Source organism: Pholcus phalangioides, unplaced genomic scaffold (assembly GCF_987345545.1).
Source record: "Pholcus phalangioides strain wild (caught in Gottingen) unplaced genomic scaffold, Ppha-v1.0 ptg000002l_1, whole genome shotgun sequence".
NCBI lineage: Eukaryota > Metazoa > Arthropoda > Arachnida > Araneae > Pholcidae > Pholcus > Pholcus phalangioides.
In genome coordinates this window covers 15,098,146-15,118,384 of record NW_028301595.1, presented here as the reverse complement: position 1 = coordinate 15,118,384, position 20,239 = coordinate 15,098,146, and the positions used below count along the sequence as shown (strand labels likewise).

The 20,239-nt window shown below is 36.5% G+C and overlaps 1 protein-coding gene across 4 annotated transcripts in view; it reads right to left on the bottom strand.

The window, feature by feature from the left end:
- Positions 1-13,312: 13,312 nt before the first annotated feature.
- Positions 13,313-20,239, bottom strand: part of LOC149089455 (uncharacterized) — an 85,963-nt gene continuing 79,036 nt past the window's right edge. For 2 of the 4 annotated variants that reach the window (XM_089238657.1, XM_089238651.1), the window contains 3 exons: positions 17,034-17,117; positions 16,308-16,376; positions 13,313-14,743 (listed from right to left, as the gene is read on the bottom strand). In XM_089238657.1, the coding sequence (XP_089094783.1) occupies positions 14,528-14,743; positions 16,308-16,376; positions 17,034-17,117 (369 nt within the window). In that variant the 3' untranslated portion in view covers positions 13,313-14,527. Of the gene's footprint in view, positions 14,744-16,307; positions 16,377-17,033; positions 17,118-19,685; positions 20,151-20,239 lie in introns of those variants that run through there. The other 2 variants (XM_089238643.1, XM_089238646.1) reach the window with 1 other exon arrangement.

The following is a 20,239-nucleotide window of genomic DNA, read 5'->3' as shown; positions in this document are numbered from 1 at the left end:
CTATGCTTACAAACTCTCAAGATCAATCTTTTGGTCACTCACTGCTCTGGTTGCCCCCTCTAAAAATACCCTATATTGCATAAGGTAGCGTGTTATTTTGTCGTTCAGCACAGATAGCGAAATTCTGTGCGCAAAGAAACAACAGGTCTGCGCAGGTGTCAAAATTAGAATGTGACCCCCCCCCCCCCTCTTCCCATGTGGGGGAAAAAAGGCAGGAGGCACATTTCATGTGAGAATAAAATTTTTCCTTTCTCTGCGAGACCGTCTTGATGCTCAACAACGTCGTTGTCCCCCACATCCTGGAGCCAAGTCGCCCTAGACTGAGTACTTTGGTGGGCGAATTTATAGTGTAAAAAAACAATAATAATAAAGGGTTTCCGTGAAAAAAAGTTAGCTTCTCACAGAATTTAAAGAAATGATTAAATTTAAAAGCGAAATGCAAAAAACGAGAAACACAAATATCATATTTACTTAAACAATTTTTCAACATAATAGCATGTTAATAGATTGAAAAAGTTTTTTTTTCTGCTGTTTTCTCAGCCTGAAGCTTGTTACAATATTTTCTATACGAATCAAGAGTCGTTTCTAGAAGTTCAACATCTCAATGACAATTTTTTTCAAATTTTTCATGCCCTTGAACATAAGATTTTGTGTGTCTTATTCCATTAAAGCATTGGGTGGACAGATTTTTCACTGTTCAAACAGACTTTGTTAACACTGAACTCTCTTTCACTGTCTGCGTCAAAATGTGCGAAAGATAAAAAAACCTCCTCCAAAACTTTGGGCTGCTTACAAGGTTACAAAGTTTGAATATGTCTGCCCAATATCTATCTATCTATTTTTTGAACTGATTTCACTTCTTGTAATTCTTTGCATACACAACCCATTCATCACACATAATTGATAGTTCTGTTTGTGATACAATGTTAAGCAACACCCCAGCAATGCACGACAGGGAGTGCGGAAAACACGAAGAGGGTGCAAACATTTCATTCTCTCCAACAACATGTTTTGGAAAGGTAGGACATTTATATATAATAGGTATCTCACAGAAGTTATGTGAAATGAGCATGATCCTAGTACAAACTCCTTCCTTTCGCTATTGTTAAGAGCATGCCCCACCCCCACCAATGCAGGGGCAGACCATGCGGCCATATTGGAGAGTTGAAATGATGAAAAAAGCTTTGTCGACAAAAAAAAAAACGTGACCAGTAGCGTAAAAAATGGGTTCCGGATGGGTAGAGTTTTTTTTCCTCGAGCCGCCCTTATCCACCAAATCCGGATTTTAACGATGTGAATATCGTCACGATCGGCAACCGCCGATGATGACCACACGACCGCAGAGTGGCTAGATGACAAAGTTATGATATTTTAGCTGGAGTTTATACAGATCCCGTTTTTTTCCAACGATCTCCGAAAAATTTCGGTAATTTAAACGATTCTAAACCAATCCCTTTTTCGATTCTTCGCAAAGGCGCGTGTGCAATCTTGTGGGAAATAAAGCGAATTTACGCCGTAGATATGCTGTCTTTGAACGCAGGTTGGCAGCCGCGAAATTACCGTTATTTTTAGTATATAACCCGCAGGAGAAAAAACGCTCTCAGAAATCGGAAAATTTGGCATATTCATTCAGGAACCTTGTTACTTCGCGGGTTACACAAAATAACAGTACAGGACTTTGCACTTCACAAGGTAGTAGAACCATCGAGCTTATATTACGAGTAATATAAGCTCAATGAGTAGAACTACTTTCCAAGGTCAAGACATAACGCGATTGTGGTAGATGGTGGGAAGTGAAAAAATTCAAGTTTCCCCCTCCGTATCTTTTTCCTTATTTCGGAAAGAATGCGTCCCGTGAACAAAATTTTCATGCTTCTTTTTTTCCTAAATTCTGAGTAGGATTACTATTTGACGCACTACAATGCATTAGCTGTACCTCCGCGAACCATAAACAAGAATTGGCGCAAATGCACAGGAATTTGGCGCACCATTTAGCAAGAGAACCGTTTCGTCGCAGCTCTTGCACCCCTGCACTCTGAGTGCTTCAGGAAGCACCATGGTGCTCGCCAGGGCCACAACTAGATGCTTGGTCACCCGGGGCAAGCGCGAATTTTGACGTCCCCTTGTAATGTTGAAGGAGAGGTATCAGAAGGAAATTTGCACCCCCTCGGGTTCAGCGCCCGGGGCACGAGACCCGCGGGCTCTCCCTTCCCCTAGTTGTGGCCCTGGTGTTCGCGAGCAACGGGTTGAAGATGCTTGCTCTACGTCCTAGCTAGGTAATCATATGCCTCTGCCGAGCAGCTGTGTAATCAGTGTTGGCATCTGAGCAACAAATATAGTAATACACATGTTATTATGTACATAATAACATATTTCATATAACATACTTCACATATGTATATAATACCCATACATATGAGTACAAAGGGTAATTACTTAATTCTCCCTTGCCGCATCTTACTGGCGAACCGTTAATCCTAGAAGCATACTTCCAATTAGAAAAAAATATTCAAATAATGTGTGGACCTCAGATATATCATTCATATTGCAAAGGGTTTCATAGTTATTAAAATACAAAAATTAACTTTTTACACGGACATCCTACTTTCAAAAAACTCAATTAGAAAGTAGTTGCCTCGTCTCTCCTGACGCCAAAAAAAAGTCCACATTTCCAAGTGATATTTGAATTCGAAAATTGTAGTGAAGTTGGAAAACAACACAGGAATAACGGACAAACGCTTCTTCTCTTATTTATACTGTTCTTTCCCAACTCCCCTGCGATTTCTAAATTGAAATATTTCAGCGAATATTGCACTTGAAAACATGGAATTTTTTTATTTACCTCACAAGGGAGAAGGCAACAACTTTCTAATTGGCTTTTTGAGAGCGGGGTGTTCGCATAAATATTTATTTCAATAGCTTTACCCCAAGCGCAAAAGGAAATAGTAGGGTCCTTAACTTAGTAAAAAGTGTGGAGTTAAGTTTTGCCGGGGTCTCTGCAATCAATGATTTACCCGCAAAATGCGGTAAGGAGAATTGAGTAATCACCCTGTAAGTATATCACTAGGTCTTATATCATGTATCTAGGTCTTATATCGTAAGTATATCACTAGTCTTAAACGCGTGGCCCGCCGTCGCTATTTTGGTGGCCCTCCAAAACATTTCGATCGATTGACGCAATATCATTCAAAAATATTGTAAAACGAAGATTTTGACAAAAAAAAGTCACCCAGCGTCATATAGACTAATAACAAGGACAGGCTGATCAGCGTACAGTATTTAGCTTCTTAATAAGACCTTTAACGCAAAAGAAATCACAGCATACACTTCTTCACCATAAATAACTTCGAGTACATCCCATTATCCTTGAGTGGGAGAAAGCAGAAAGAACGGAATTTCCATAGTATCGTATTTCTTGGGTGCATGGTTGGGAAAGGAGCAGGTGGATGTGTATGTATGTATGCATCTTGATTGGTTGGAAGAAGGATTTGTACAATATTGGTGCAGTTAGTTTACTTGTGTTTTTGGTCTTTGAAGCCTTTGATCAGAAACCTTTTAGTCTTTAAATGAGTGCTTGGTGGCGAACCGTGATAGCAAAAAATGAAGAAAAAGTGAGATTATTTCAAGGAAAAAAAGTGGTCATCCCTTTATTTCTTCGTCGAACACAAAGCTAAAGCAGTTTGTCTCATTTGCAATGAGAGCGTAGCCATGATGAAAGAATAAAATATTAAGAGACATTTATGAAGTTTTGTTTACTCAGTAGCTATGAATGAATCGACGGATGCAACGCAAGCAGCCATTTTCATTCGTAGTACAGTCAAACCTCGTTAATGAGTCACTCTCAGGAGAGCAAAAATATGACTTAGTAAGCGGAGTAAACCGTAGCTGTGCAAATTCCTACCTGAGGACAATTGGGACTTCCAAAAAGTGACCCGGTAAGCGGAGTGACGTGTTAACTGGGTGACGCACTAACGAGGTTTGACTGTATTGCCAAAAACTTCAAAATTACTGAGGAGTTAGCTAGTGTTGTTGCACTTACGGATACCGCACGAAGTTCGACTTATATTCAAGTTTGACAGAAACATTGCCAAATGTGAGTTGGACTTAGACACAACATATTTGCCATAACAAGGCGTTCCATGTTTTCCTTGATGAGGGGTGGTGTTCCCGTCCTGTTGCGGGTTCTCTCTCGTGTCCGCGGTGGAGGTTCTTGGGGTTGGTCGGGATCTCCCTTCGCGGGGCGTGTTGGGGCGCTGTGGACCGCTCCGACGGGGCCTTGTCGCAGGTGTCGGGCCCGCGGTGCTGTCCTGGCTTTGTCGAGCGGTGATGTGCCATGGGATTGGGGGTTTGGGTGTGGGGATGTGGTTGTGCTGCTTGGGGAATTGGCGGGATGTTGGTCCGAACCGGATGTGCTTTCCCGGCCAGCTTGAGTTTTCTCCGGCACGCCCACGATCTCACGATCAATGAGCTTATATCGCAAAAGCGACCGAGCCTGGGCGTGCTCAGTTCTATACTATACTATCTGCCATAACTACAGATGGTGCTCTCTCTGTGACCGGTCAGAAGACGGGGTAATCACATTGATAAAGCCAGATGCCGAAAAATTCGGAAATACGAAGATGATGGCTTTCCACTGAATGAAGAATACGAAATCAAAAACTATGTCTGACTGATCGGCATTTGGAGGATACTTTACGAATAGCAACAACAACACAAATTTTACCTAACATTGAAGCTTTAGCAAAAAACAATGTCAAGTTTCGCTTTAATTTAGAAATTACATCCACTCGCATTCGTAATGTAAGTAAGCAAAGACTTTTTTTGATTTGGTACGTAATTAATTCAACATATACATGGATAAACAAAATCATCCATTTTTATTCTGTTTCATACAATATAAAAAATACCTAAAATAATTGGTCTTACCCCCCAATTCAGCTTAATTTTCTAAATTGAAAGCTACATTATGGAGTCATAAAATATGTAGGACGCGTCGCATTTTAATTTATCGGATCTGAACGCACGTAGGATCAACCTTTCGCTTTCGCAGGAGTGTGGGACACACTGAGATTGATTGGAGGCACAAGGAATCTCTGAGAAAAATATAGATTTACCAACTTTCAAAAGCATTTTCAAGTAACAAATGTATTACAGTAATATAGCAAGTGGTTTTTTTTACACTCTAATTTGAAATGTTTTTTTAAATCATTCAAAATTAATATTTGTTAAAATTAATTGAATGTTTAAATTTTTTAAAATATTTTTAAACATTTAGTTTGTGATCGTCTTTGGGGGGGGGGGGGGTGGTACGCCATTAATGAGTGGCCCACGAACGCGATAAATATTTTATGTGGCCCTCGAGCGTAAAACGTTGAAGACCCCTACACTAGGTTAATCATATTTTGCCAAGAAAAATTCGCGAAGGTAGGATCTCAATTACGGAAAATCACTGGATGTAGCCAATGATGATAAAAGTTGCCAATTATTTGCTGAAATCACCAAAAATCGCCAATGGTGGGAAATGCAGCGCTTCGAAATGACGGTGGCTGTTTGGCGAGTTTTGAAAAGAGCATAAGATCACTTATAGCTACGAATACGTAATTTTCGTATTTACGAAATATATAAATGTGAAATTGCCCGATTTTGATGTCCGTAAATGCGAAAATTCGATTTTTATTACACTTCCTTGATATCTCGATTTAATCGTTTCGTGTACAAGCTGTTGACAACAAATTTCGATTATCTCTATCTGACGAATAGGTGATAAATATGATAACCTTGTCCGAACCTAACCGTATGTTAGAAAGAAAAATAGAAGGAAGCCAAAAAAAATTGAATAGAGGAAACTGGATTTTTTTTCTTTTCAACCTCTTACCCTCCAAATTCTTTCACTCCTATATAGTTGCATAAAATGGGAGGGGAATCACTTACAGGAGTTTTGAGGGGGGAAAAAATGGGGAGGAAAGGTAACAACTTTAGTTCAAAGGGTAACAATAAAGCTTCGAAATGATGAGAGTAAAGAGATTGTAGAGAACTAGATCGAATTTTTTCCGCTGGCGTATCGTATAAAGGGGATAAACTTTTAAAGCGAGAATATTTGTTGTCCCGCTAATAGCGGGGACGTTAGAATGTACAGCGGATCTCGTTTATAACGTTTTTCAAAGTACCACCATCAAATAACGTTGTATGAGGGAAAAGGTTTTAACGGGAAACCTTAACAAGTAACACTATAGGTTGGGACCATGGAGATAAGTCGTACTGGGGTCACTTTATTTTATTGTTATCTACACAATGCCATTATTATCGACACTAGGAGAGAGGTCGTGGGGTTCGATTTTCCGTAGAGGCGCAGTTGACTTTTCTTTCCTGTATTCCTTCACATCATGGGCCAAAAGCAGTAAAATGCCGCATAGTCTAATGGTTAGGATACTTGACCCTCACCCAAGAGGCCCGAGTTCGATTCTCGGAGTGAAAAGCTTTTTTTTTTAACTAGCCGCTGTGGTGGTCGAGTGACGGACTGACATCGCGAGGTCCCGGTTTCGAGCACCCCACAACAGTGGTTCCCAACTTCGAGGAGCGCGAATGCGAGCCAATCTCCCTGTTAAAAAGTCTTACTACAGAAAGCAACAGGCTTACAAACTGTATAGATAGTCAATCATTACATTTCACTCGCTTCACTTCCGAAATGTTAGATGGCAGCACTGAAAAATCAGACACAACACTAGATACGGACTTACACATCCGGCCCAATTCAATAGGTAGTTAATTGCTCATGGCGTTAGACTTGAGTTGTGCTTGGTTTGAAAGGAAGAAGCCAGTTGTTAAAATCTTCATACAAGGCAAAGGCTTAATAATGTTATCAGCACGTATTCCCGAAAGATCGTTGCAGTCTGTCCAGGGTATTTGTTAGTACTAGTAGACATCCATGCCCGACCCGGGATTCAAACCCAGACCTGCACAATCAAAAGCCAGCTCCCTAACCACGGGAGTGTCAGGCGGTTGTCCAGCTATTCTCTTAAGAAAGAGAACAATGAGACTACTAAAATATTAGCTTTTTATTACTTTAATGCTTAACCTCATAATTAAGCTTGAGAAAAAAAATCTTATTGTTAGTTTACTTCGTTTCTGCGAAGGAATGCAAAATTACAGATTTGGATTTTTTGTGCGCCAAATTTAAGTAGTCAAGTACACTTGTAACATATCTTGGATATAGCACATATGATTTTGTAATCCAGATTTTTGGCCCATTCACTTCCTTAGTGATATATTCCTTATAAAACCTTCATCTCTTGAACTGTTAGCACTGACCTACATGAGAAATTAGAAAAACTTCCTTCTAGCTCGGTGACCGTTTTTGATAGAATATTTTCAATTAGAAAAAGTATTCGAATAACATGACCATTTTTTAGATACAGCGGAAATTTGGTTGATGAGCGTTTGTCAATTTTCTCTCAAGTTTGTCCATAAATTTGTGTAGTGTTCTTTACTCATTTTCAGTCATTTTTAAATTCAAATATTTCAGCTAATATTGTAGTTAGAAACACAGGATTTTTTTTAGTTGGGCTTAAAAGAGACCAGGAAAAAGTGGATGTTGATTGAAATACTTTTTTCAATATTGCAAATATCTTTCTATCCTTAACGGCTCAAAAGATAAAGGTGTATAAAGATAAAAGTGTACACAGTGTATATCAGCAGAAAGTTTGTATTCTTGAGAATCAATGATTATACTGTATTTGTATACTGGAAAATAATTTCACAAATTGTTGATTTGTTGACAAATCGTCTTTATACAATTCTTTACTGAAAACAAAACAGACAAACATAAATTCACTTGAATGGAAAACATTATACTGTAATATATATATATATATATAAGCTTCATAGTCGCAATCATTTCACATCATTACCGTATAAAATCAAATACATTAATATCATTGGATACTCTTCATCCCCATATTTATTCTCAAGAAGACAATACAATTTTGTTGTAAATGAAAGGGGGAGGGGGGCAAACATGTCTCTACATTTCAATAGATGATGTCTAATATGTCAAATGAACCACAAACATAGTCGCGTAAGTCACACATTTTCAGAATAATAGTACTTATGTATACAGTGTAGTAAATCAATGTCCACATATCTGATAGTTAATGACAAAACATGGGCTAATGTAATCTAGATTATGAATTATGAGTTTGAATCTGAATACAAAAGTCAAAAGGGGGGGGGGGGTTAAGTCTGTGAAGAAAGATAACATCGTAAAATACTTCCAAATTTAAATAAACGACCCTCAATGAAACTTTTATGAAAGTATACAATGGTAAACAGAGCTGTAAAATTGAAAATAATAATAATAGAAAAAGACGACATTAAATCAAATACATTCTGAAGAACATTAGCAGAAATAGACATCAAAGTCATGACAATGATGGGTATCAGTACAGATAGCGAGAAATTTTTCTCTCACAGATACTGTACGAGATGGAAACCTACCTAGAACGGAATCGAAAGACAGTCCCATAGACAATTAGTGGTTCAACTCTTTAATGCCCAATGATGGCCAAGATAGGGAGTCAGTGGAACCGGAGGGTGCAATTCAGAAATCAAAGTCTGCAACAAAAGAATTTGAGTCGAGCACTCACAGGTCCAAACACTTCCAACGCCCTTGCAGACATATACACAGGATTTTCTCAAGGAGGGAGGTTTTAAGTTTTTTCCTGCAAAATAACATTATAATTTTGACTGGAGGAGGGGGATGAAGAGAAGGGTTAGAAACCCCAAAATCTTACCCCCCTCCCTTCTTTGCATACAACAATGCTCGTAGGGAGTATGTGTTTTGGAGACTTGTGAATGACAGGGAGAAAGATGAAAGCTCTCGTCAGAGGCAAGAACTGGAGACACAGGTCTAAGTTGCACAGGAAAGTGGGGGAGAAAGAAAGTAGTCAGAGCTTAGACGAATCCATTTTCAGAAGAAACATTTGAGCAATAAAGGATTAATATGTGCACCTTTATTAAACAGAAACCTGTCAAAAATTGAATATTTCAATCTCTTGACGTTACGTTTCAAATATAGTTCCACTATGTGTTTCTTTTCATCGCACACCAGCATAAAGCAATTTATTACTGATTGAATCATGTCAGAAATTGTCCTCTCTCTCGAGAAAGTCCCAGCTGCCATTAAAGACTATACATATGATTTGAATTAAAATTAATACAAGACAAAACATACAGGAGGTGGGTAAAATAAAGACATGTCCATGTCTATACATTTCTAATTGGATTCAACAAAGATTATGACTGAAAACGAACGATGGAAAGGCATATACCCAGTCCCATTTCGCAACAAGAGACTGAGTTGTCAAAGATTAGGTGATAACATGGGAGTAAACCATTTCCCAACTTTGAGATGTGAATTGATCCCCCTGTTAAGACTCGCCATAGAGAGCAGCATAGTACAATTATTCAAATGTTGCACTTCACTCATAGTTAGAAAAATTTATGGCAGCACTACACATAACAAGCATTACACAGAAACAATATTCACGTTAGTTTCACAACACTTACACACAAATTCTGGCATGTAGCAGTTTGTTAGAAATTCCATAAAGGAACGAAAGAAAGTGTACGAGGTGCATGTATAGTTATGTAGTAATCTTCTCTGTTTGAGAAATGAAAAACGCTGTTCTTCGATGACATATGCCTAATCGCCAAACAGGGGTGACGCATGGGCCACAAAATCCATGAAAGGGTAGAAAAAATTTGACAAAAAAAAAAACAAAAAAAAAAAACCAGAAGAAATAACTTCTGAAGGGGTGAGGATCACAAAATCTGAGATGAAAGGACAAAAAAAAATTACTCACCAAAAAATATTAAGGAAAATTATTTCTGTCCACTCTGAAAAGATGCCACATTGCAGCTGAAAGGATGAAAGAAAAATTAGGGAAAATGATTTCTGTCGATTTTAACAGGAGCACCAAAATGAGAGTGAAAAAATTATTTTTTTGTTGGGAATTTTTAGGATGGGAATAAATTGGGAGAAGGGCAGGCAGGGAGGCACCGGAAATAGGTCCCACACAGGTAGAGATTTTTCATTGAGCCGCCCCCTGGCGATAAAATTCAATTTTCGTGTAATATCCGCTTCCTACTATTTCTATGTCTGAAGAGCAGGGTGGGCAGAAACTAAGTAACACTGATTTGAAGAACGAACCCCCACCAAACCAGGATTCATTTGGCAGATAATACGGCATCCTCTTGACCTTATAAACAAAGAGTTTGGTACCCCTCAACTTCATCCATTTTCTATTCAGAGAAAATTTACTTGCTCAAAAAGTTTCGCTTTAAACTTTCCAAGTGCTAGTAAACAAAAAAAAAAACAAAAAAAACATGGATTTCTGATGTAGTTGAACAGCAAACTAAACACGGTTTCAGAAATATTTGTATTATGTGCGTTCTGGTTTACATAAATTTAGTTGTTTTGGTAAAATAGAAATAAAGGAAGGATCTCCAACTGAAAAATTAACAGAATATGTTCCCCATTAGGGCTTGACAAATAAATTAAAAAAGGAGGGGAGGGGGAAGGGGTACATTTAGGTCAGCTGCGCTTTCATAGGAGCCCAGTATTTTTTTTTTCCTCTGAAGAAAATGGCTCAACATAATTTTTGGGATTATTCAACAGATTTTGGAGACTCTTTCCTTGTTGGCAGACTACGAAAACTTTGTGATGTTCCCAGATTCAAACTTACTAATCACCCACAGAAAAGTTTAAGTGGCAATACTAACTTTTTTAGTCACCATGGGAACCTGGAATTTCTCAAGTACTGGTTTACATTACTACGGGATGCCTAAGGCAAGCAAACGTTTTAATCAAGGTAAATACAAGAAAAAAACGTTTTCTTTGTCAGAAATTCAACACTAGGATATTACTTTTTTAAATTTGTACATCAATAGGCTTAGGTTAAGCTTCTTCACATACCGAACTATGAAGCACCATGAATAACCACTCAGATGCATTACAGATAGTATAAAATGTCATAAAACACGTACGCGCGACATACAGTATATAAAATTTCTTAATGTTGTATAAGTTCAATAACGATCTTATATAAGATATGTGGTCTAACACAGCCATCTAAAAATTTCTTTTCGAAGCTCATCTGTACAAATTTTAGATAGTCAATTGTCAACGCTTCATATGACAGTCATTACGAGAAATAAAATTACCAATTATCTGCTCAAAAGTCTTTAGGAAATAATACCTTGGCCGCTGTGTAATATTTGTGTGTAACTAACATGTTTCTCTGAACAAGCGTTGCAGTGAGAAAGAGCATAAGACATTTTTGTGAGACATTATGGATGGTATGTTGCAATAGAAGCAAATTTTTATTATAGAAACTTGACACAGTGCATGCTGCTTAATGTGATAACATTGAGAATAAGGGGTTCTGATACCAATAACTGATTGATTAATATATCTGAAAAAAAATCCATGGTGTCATTATGATGAGCATGTGTCCCGTTGAGTGAAACGGAACATATGAAAATAGGAAAATTATGTTTTTGTTGCTCTCACATTGTTGTTTCAAAACGTTAAATTGTGCATTTTTTTATGCAGTGAAGAGATAGATATTTGTGAATTGGTCATTTACAATTGACTGATTAGGTGATTGGAATATTTAAATTAACATAAAAAAAGAACTGTCCACACTGATAATCATTTAAAAAACCCTGCAAAAAACTTCCAGAATATAATTCATGTATCCTGAAGGTTCACAGGAAATGAAATTAGTTAAAATAGAATTTTAAATTAAAAAAAAATAATGGGATTTTATTCTCATACACACTTCATTTTTACGTTTCAGTCCTTTCAAAAGTATGCAGCTCTATGATACTTTCAATGTGTTCTTGATATAGAGATGTTCCAAGTCAAGAATTCTTTTGGTAAACATCCACGCCTTCTTTGAATTTTTGAGATGAGCATATGACATGTGATGCACCCACTTGGAAAGACATTGAGCATTCATTTTTGCATAGGTTCTTATGTTTTTACTCAAACTCAAGGTGGTTTTTTGTCCTGCGATTACTTAGGAAGTCATTAAGCACGTGAAAATAAAAAAATATCCCAAGTTTTTCTTTTTCAGTCTTTCAGTTTTTTTGAGAAGCTCCCTGTGCTACACATTTCTTTACTGCAATCCCCATAAAATCCCCCTTTTAATCTTTGCCACAGAAAACATAGGGAACGTGTTGTAAGGGATTTATTTTCTAGGCCTGTGACAAACTATTATAAGTGACCAATTTTTATGGTTTTTATTTTGTTTGGTGTAACTTTGGTTATGGTAATGGGAGGCAATTTGATGTTTTTGATGATTGACTGCAAAACCCACTTTAGTTTCAACCCTGGTTATCCATGATTTCTGAAATCCATAGGTGCCAATTCACGGACTTGAAAAATCTGTAGTTTATCATGTGATGACACATTCTGCATCAAAGAAAACATGTCAAACAAATAAAAAGGAAAATTTGGACACTTTTTAAAATTTCAAGTCCTGTTTTCTCGGGACACATTTTTCGCTGTCCCGATTTTTTTAAGCTATAATTAGCCACTTCACTTGCTTTTGGTATCATATTTGGCAACTACTACAGATTTTTCGTACTTGAAATCCTGATTCCACATATTTTCCCTGAGAAAACTGGGTCAGCCTGAAATTTCAAGGACTGAAAGAGTATTTTCTTTAGGGATTTTCCATTCAAACAAAGCTCAATTTGATAACTTTTAGGGATTTTTCTATAAAGATACGAAACATTTGAAGAATTAGATTTCCGACCAGTAGACTTCAATAAGGCTGAAAAATCGGAAGGCTTCCAGGTAAATCGGAAGCATTGGCATTTATGGAAATTCATCTAACCAATTTAGGGGATAATCTATCATTCATAGCATTATATTATTGAGATGCTTCCTTACAATTCACATAATTTTGGTCTTTAGGAATCTGATCAATGAAATAACAAAAATTCAATTTTCTGAGTTCAAAACAAAAAAATTATTTTCCCGTCTTTTTGTCACAAGCCATCAGAAAAATGAGGTTGCTTGTGTAGGAAAAAAAAAAATTGTGTTCTATAGTGTTATTATCAGCAGTATCAAGGCAACTAGTTAATTATGGCTGCTTTAATATTTTTTCATTAATTAAAAAATATTTAAAAGAGCAATATATACGGTAGAACTTGGTTAATTTGAATTTCAGATAATTCGAACTCCTTTGACTTGTCTATCCAATTCAATGTTAAAATTTCTTGTTTAATTCAATTTTTTTTTTTTGGATAATTCAAAGTAGGATGAAGAAAAACATTAGTTTTGTATGAACAAATCAGTTTGAAAGAATTCTACAATAAGCCAGACTTTGCTTTTCTCGATCAATTTGTTTAAACAAAATTTTTTTTAAAACTAATAAAAGTTTGGAAATTTTGTTTTTCTCTACTCTTTATGTTGTTTTTGATAATTTAAAGCCCATTTTAACATCGTTCAGCCGGAGTGCATCGAAACTGTCAACCACTTAATAATGATTATGCATTCCAACCTATGGATCAGGGTGTAACATCCAAAATCTGAATCTTTTTGTTATTGAAAATATGGAAAGTATCGGAAGGTGTAGATTTTGTAATATGTTAGTAAAAGTATATTTCTTTGATAGCATACGAATAATAAGGAAAGTTTGGGGAAACCGTTTTGTAACATATCATCATAAACTGTTTCCGTAAATCTGGCTTTGAACATGGTCAACAAATTCTGCAGTGATGCCGATTCCAGAACAGTGGTATAATGTACCAGCTAAGATCAAGATCAATTATTATCATTATAAATTATTGAAACTTGGGAAACAGTTTCGTAACTCATGATAAAACTTTAACCATTATTATCCTTTGTGAATGTTGATGATTCACTTTCAATTTGTAGTCATTTTACATGATCCAGGACAAATTAATTGGATAATTTGAACTTTTTTTTCCAGTGACTTCGGACATCGAATTAAACAAGTTCCACTGTATATCTAAAGAAAACATAAAAAGTGATAGTTCTGAGAGTTCACTTATTTCAGAACCAACCACCAAAACCAAAAATCTGATATGTGAAGCTGATACAGGCTCCTTCGCAGCAATCCTTTCACAAACGGGACAAATAAAATCTGTCCAAATAATTTTGATTTCAATTTATTCAAACAGATTTCACAACCAACAATTATTTTTCACACATTGCATTACTCTTAAAAAAAATTTATTCACACGGGTGAAACATGCTTAATCATTTTATGAAGGAAAAAAAAATCTAGTGAAAATTTTTTTCATGAAAACGCACATTTGATTATGAATCTAATGAAAACACTTGTCCATACCAATGAACATGGAAAATAATATATATATTGCCCAAATGAAATGATAATAAAAAAAAGCTTTCAAAGTCATAACTTATGATCACTAAGTGTTTTCACAGCGGATATACAAGCTTATCGTCCTCAGGATACAGGCACATTAATCATCAGCTGCTCTGCTCTTCCTGGAATAAAGAAGTAGATGTGGGCATGGAAGAATTTTTTCTAGAAGAATTTGTCTCTTCATTATCGCCTGTTTTATTTTGATGGGGACTGTCGCAGGGATCGGTGGTAGAAACAGAACAATCTGGGCTCTCAGAGGCGGGATTCTTATCTGACTTCAACACAGTACTGTTTTCCTGCTCACCCAATCGGTACAACAGCTGTTCAAAAAGAAAAGAGAAAAAAACAAAATTACAAGAGTTGAACTAGTCTTCTTGACCTCATTCCCCCACTGAATTTCTCAGAAATATAATTTTTTCCTTAAGCTCCAAGTTAAACAAACATGCAAATTCTGATCCACACCCAAAGCGCTATGCCACGTTGAACCACTTAAAACTGGTTTTTTGGGAAAAAATTAGGTGATTTTATCCTCAAAACCAGTTTTTGAGAGGTTTGGTATGACATAGAGTTGCAGCTGTGGAGATCAGGCTTAAGACACCTTGTTCAGATACCTTTTTTGAAAAAAAAGGGGGGGGGGGGGAGAACAGTAGGAGCTGCACATACACAAATTCTACTGCACCCTTTTTTAAAGATCATTTGATCATTTTTGTCGCACCATGGTCATTTTCTGCACACGAGGACTAATTAGACCGGGACCTACAATTTATTGCCGATTCCGAACGGCAGGCTTGTTTTTTGTACTCGTCGAGAGGTTGGAGCGCTAACCCCTCGATGGGGGGACTCCCTGCGGTAGCAATTTTTTGCTGCGGTCAAGTTGCCATTTTTTTGTTGTACCCCTGTGTCAGGAAAGTTTTCTGGCAAGGACGAACCGGGTATCGAACTCGCGACACCTCTAAACATCCTTTGGTACTTCAGGCGAGTATCTTATCGACCGGGCTACAGCGCCCTCTTTTTTTAAGAAGGCAAGATATTTTGTGTGCTGGTTAGAGGGTTAAGCCAGCATTCATTATCAGTGACTTCACTGCTCATTGTGTTGACTCATTGACTCTTTAAGTGGTTTTTAAAATTTCCCTGATCTATGCATTATATAACTGCCACAGTGAAATCAATAAACCCTCTGCAAAATGGCACACTTCTTTTTCCAAGAAAATATTTTTTTCTGATTTTGTGCATCTGATAAGTGCTCCCCCCCCCCAAATATGAGATTAATAATAAGAAAAAAAAGGAAGAGTCTATATTTTTCTATTATTTATACTGTACACATGTTCCTATACTACCCCAAAACAAAGGGAGAAAAACCTCTCTCTCTCTCTCCTTCTGCTATCAGACTTTGAACTTCGACTCTGCCTAGTGACAGTTGATCTGACAGGTGGGGGTGGGGGGGTAGAAAACATGTTTGTAAATAAAGTAAAGAGCTAGCCAGGATCAACATTTCAGAAGTAAGAGGATTTTAAGAACATAAGATATCTCATAATTACTGAAATAAAAAGGCATCACATTAAGTGACATACCTCACTACTGCCACTATAAGTGTTAAAAAAAATACTAGTTTAGGCATTGATGTACTTGCTACTAATTATACCAATTTCTCTAGACCAGAGATGCACAAACTTGTCAGTTTACAGGCCAGAAACACCAGAAAGCTACCATTTTGCAGGCCACAAATTGGTGTTCTTATGTTGCAATTTTCTTTTTCTCTCACAAACACTTTTCTCTGCAAGACTAAACTCTTCCACAGGCTGCATTTGGCCAGTGAGCCGAAGGTTGCACACTCTTGCTCTAGAAAAAACACATCGATTTTTATTATTTTTGAAAATTACTTACAGATCTGAGAGTTGACTTTATGAAATCCTTCCTGTAGTTCAGATTGAATTTTGGATACATATTGAAAATCTGAAATAAAACCAAAAAAAAAAAAAATTATTGCTACTTTTTAATGCCCTAAAAAATCAGTTTATCATCCCCTTAATTAATTGAAATCAACTGTCAATTAATTTCGACCCACGGGTGAAAGTTTTTTCCTTGCCTCAAACAGCTCATTTCTTTTGACAGATGATGATGTACATTGTAAAACTACCTTGCTGTAGTTTAGGAAGGCTGCTATGTCTCCGCTCAGCGCTTCACGCTACAAATGCGTGTTATAAGGAATTGCACAGTGTGTCTGCGGCATTGGTTAGCACACTTGCCCGGTATGCAAGGGGACCCGAGTTCGATTCCTGGAGGATACAAAAATCACTTTTCCTTCCAAATATTAATTTTGGCATAGCATCCAGAAAATTCAGTTTCTCGGTTGGTGTTTCAATTTTTTATTTTGATTCTTTTCCATTGGATTATACATCTAAAATTTACGTCTACGTTTTTCTTTAATTTTGGTCCCAATCAACTTATATTCATATGTATGTATACATAGGAAATTGAAATTGTACCCAGACTTTAACTATTATTGTCAGTGCCACCTACCGTGTGACTTCTGGGATATTACACACCAACAGTGTGTTTGATTTTCAATGGAAATTCACAAAAAAATCATATTGTTTGCAATTCACATACTTTTTGGATGACTCCATTTATCGTGATTTCTTGAAGATCAGTTTTTTCCACTATTTCACAGATTTGCTGCTTCAAAACTTTGTCCTATGAAGAGAGAACAAATTAATATTTAGACAGAGCTGTCATTTTTGAAAAAAAAAAAAAAAAAGTTTCTACAGATATTACATTAGAATCGCTAAATGTAAAAAGGGTCAAATTTTTTCAAGTTTTCAGGAGAAACAAAAAAACGTATATCTTCTCCAATAACTTTTTTTAGTAAAAAATTTAATTGCAGTGTCTGTGGAATACATTTAATGAAGCCCTGAGAGAGGATTTTAAATTTTTGTTACATAAGAATAACCACGAGAGAGTAAAATCTGATACGGACATGACCCCTTTTTACAATTACATAGCTGCCAACTTTTAAAAATGAAAATTCGGGAGATTTTCGCGCAAACCCGTATTTTATGCTAAAACCCCTCCCTAATAAATACAATAGGATTTTTCCAAATAAAATAGGGATTTTCCAAACATAAAAGTTAAAGCATAGGGAATAAAATCCCTACTCAAAAACTGAAGTCAAATTAAAATAGAGATTTTACACACATGGAAGTTAAACCCTTGGGAATAAAATTCCTATGCAAAAAACAAGGGAAATTGGAGGCCAAAACTTCAATGATGTAAAAATAAATATTGTGTTCAATCAGAAACGCTGTGAACAAACATTCTGAGCGAATGACCCCAAAATCATCGGAAGATGAAGGAAAACAACACGGACTTTTTGTGACACTTGCTTGATGTTTTTTTTTTTTCATTTCACGAGTGATGATGGCAGTCTTTCCATGACCGATGTTTATGTCCATAAAACAACTTGTACAAAAAGGAAAAGTCGGTCCTCTTCTGGAACGTTTGATGAAAGGAAATTCATCGGAATAAGTATCTTTAAAATCGATTAAATATGTTTTTGCTTATCAGTATTCATGCTTTGTTATATCGCACGTACGTAACTTCAACAAAAGAAATTTTGACCATATGCGCGTGACTATAATCTTCAATTGTTATCCAGGACTATTGGCTGCTAAGCCATTTCTCTGCACAATAAGACAAACTTTCTTGTTACCATCAGAGGGTTTGTAAAACTTCCTTAAAAAGGGAATTTTTCCATTTATGATGTGTGATGTCATTTCGAAAGGGAAAAAAAAGAGGCTTCATGCCCCACAAGAAATTCCTTAGGGATTGTTTTCATAAACTGGGATTTTTTTTTAATGAAGTAGGGAATTTTTAGGGACAATTAGGGATTTTTGTAAAAATTCGGGAGATTTAAGAACTTTTCGGGAGGTCGAGCAATGAAGCTAAAATTCGGGAGATTCTCGAAAAATTCTGGAGACTTGGCAGCTATGCAATTAAGCATTTTAGAGTCCCAATTCCCCAATGAAAAGTCTCAGGAAAACACATAAATAAACAAATGTACGCAATGATGTACAAACTTTATTTACCTATTTATACTATACAAACTTTCTATTAGACAGGGATCAAAAGTACTCCTCTTCCGGTTGCCTTTTTAATGAGTTAATGGTTGGTGAATTAAAAATCTGGTCCCAAAAATCATTATACTCCATTGGGATGTACTTTTTTGGTTTATTCAAGTCGTCAATTTTTTCTTTGGTTATTGGAAGTTTTGTCTATGAATAAGCCTTGCTTTGGAGTATTTTTTAGTGGTACACCAGGTTTTTTTAGTAGGAAGATTTGTGAGCTAATGCCATTGATGTATTGTGTACATTTCACTGTATGGGATGAATCTTTGTGAAGAGAAAATTGATGGTATTTAGCAATGGAAAAAGAAACCTTTTGTTCTTTTTGGGACATTCTTTCCCCTGTTTTCCAAACTTAAGACTTTTTTCTCGTACAGATTAGGCCACCATGTCTTTGCATTCTTGCTGATCAAATCCACATATTGGTCCACTGTGAACAATCTCTCATTTTTCTTGATGTCTTTTGATAAGGGTGAAATCCCTATCACAGGGTAAAAAAAAATGCCCTCTGATAAGGAAATGAAGTTTAATTTCCTCAAAATGTCCAAACTCCACTAAGAACATCAAAAACCTCATTAATGTGTGATTTTTATTCTGCCCTCCACAGTTGTCCATAAAAAGGTACAAGATCTTCCCGTCTTTAGCTGCATCAATATATTTTTTCAAAAAGAACGTAACTTCATTAGGCCCTTTGCCTCCATTTGTTTCGTCATAAATGAAACATTTCATTTTACCATCTCTTAGGTTATGAATACCGAAGGTATTAACACTCAGCTGCCTAAAATAGTTGATATCTTGCACTGGAATCCGAGGTAAGGATACAGCAGCCATATAGTCAATAAACAGGCAGAGATTACCACTGTTTTCTTGGCAAAGTTTTTTAACTTCTTTAATTGAATCATAGAATTTTTTGCTCCTCCTTTTATGTACTAATAATTCTGCCACGGAAGTTTGCTTAGCTGATTCACAAAGGACAGGACGTTTTATTTTAATGTTCAACTCTTTGCATGTGCAGCATGTGTCCTTTGCTGGCCTTCCAAATCTCAGAGAAAAGTCTTCCTTGAAGTACTGCCAATAAAACTGGTAAGAAATCTTCTCGTCAGGGTGAATTTCTTTGAACAGATTATGCATAGTTTTCACATTGAGATCAGAATTCAAGTAGGTCACTTCTTTCCCAGTATAACGAGCAGCATTGGTCGGCAATTATGCGATGTGGGAGTGAATTTTTGCCAACTGGTCGTGTTTTATTACAGAGGGGGGAGTCTTTCTGCCCCTCATGTCTGCAGGGATTTTGTTCAATCTCAAAAGGTCCCTGATTCTCTGAACTCTCTTTTTGGTCACTTGAAAAGTTTTCATGAAGGCTTGTTTACATACTTTTTGACGAAGACCAGATTTCAGGAGATTATAGTGAACTGTACAACCTTTGGCTTTTCTTTCCTCTTCTGGCACGTTCACTCTGGGTCTTTTTCTACTCACTGGAACTATCTCCATCAAGCCTTGTAGGAAACAATCTTGCTCATCTTTTGTCCTTTTCGCATAGAGGTGAGTAAACAAAACTGTCAATTCGCTTTTATCAAAGAGCTTGAGACAGTTGCCAGGACAGCAACTAGAACAAAGCAATTTAAAATGGTTTAAAAATTTAAAAAAATAACACTAATTTGCAAAACTCGAATAAACCACCTTAATTTACTGCAA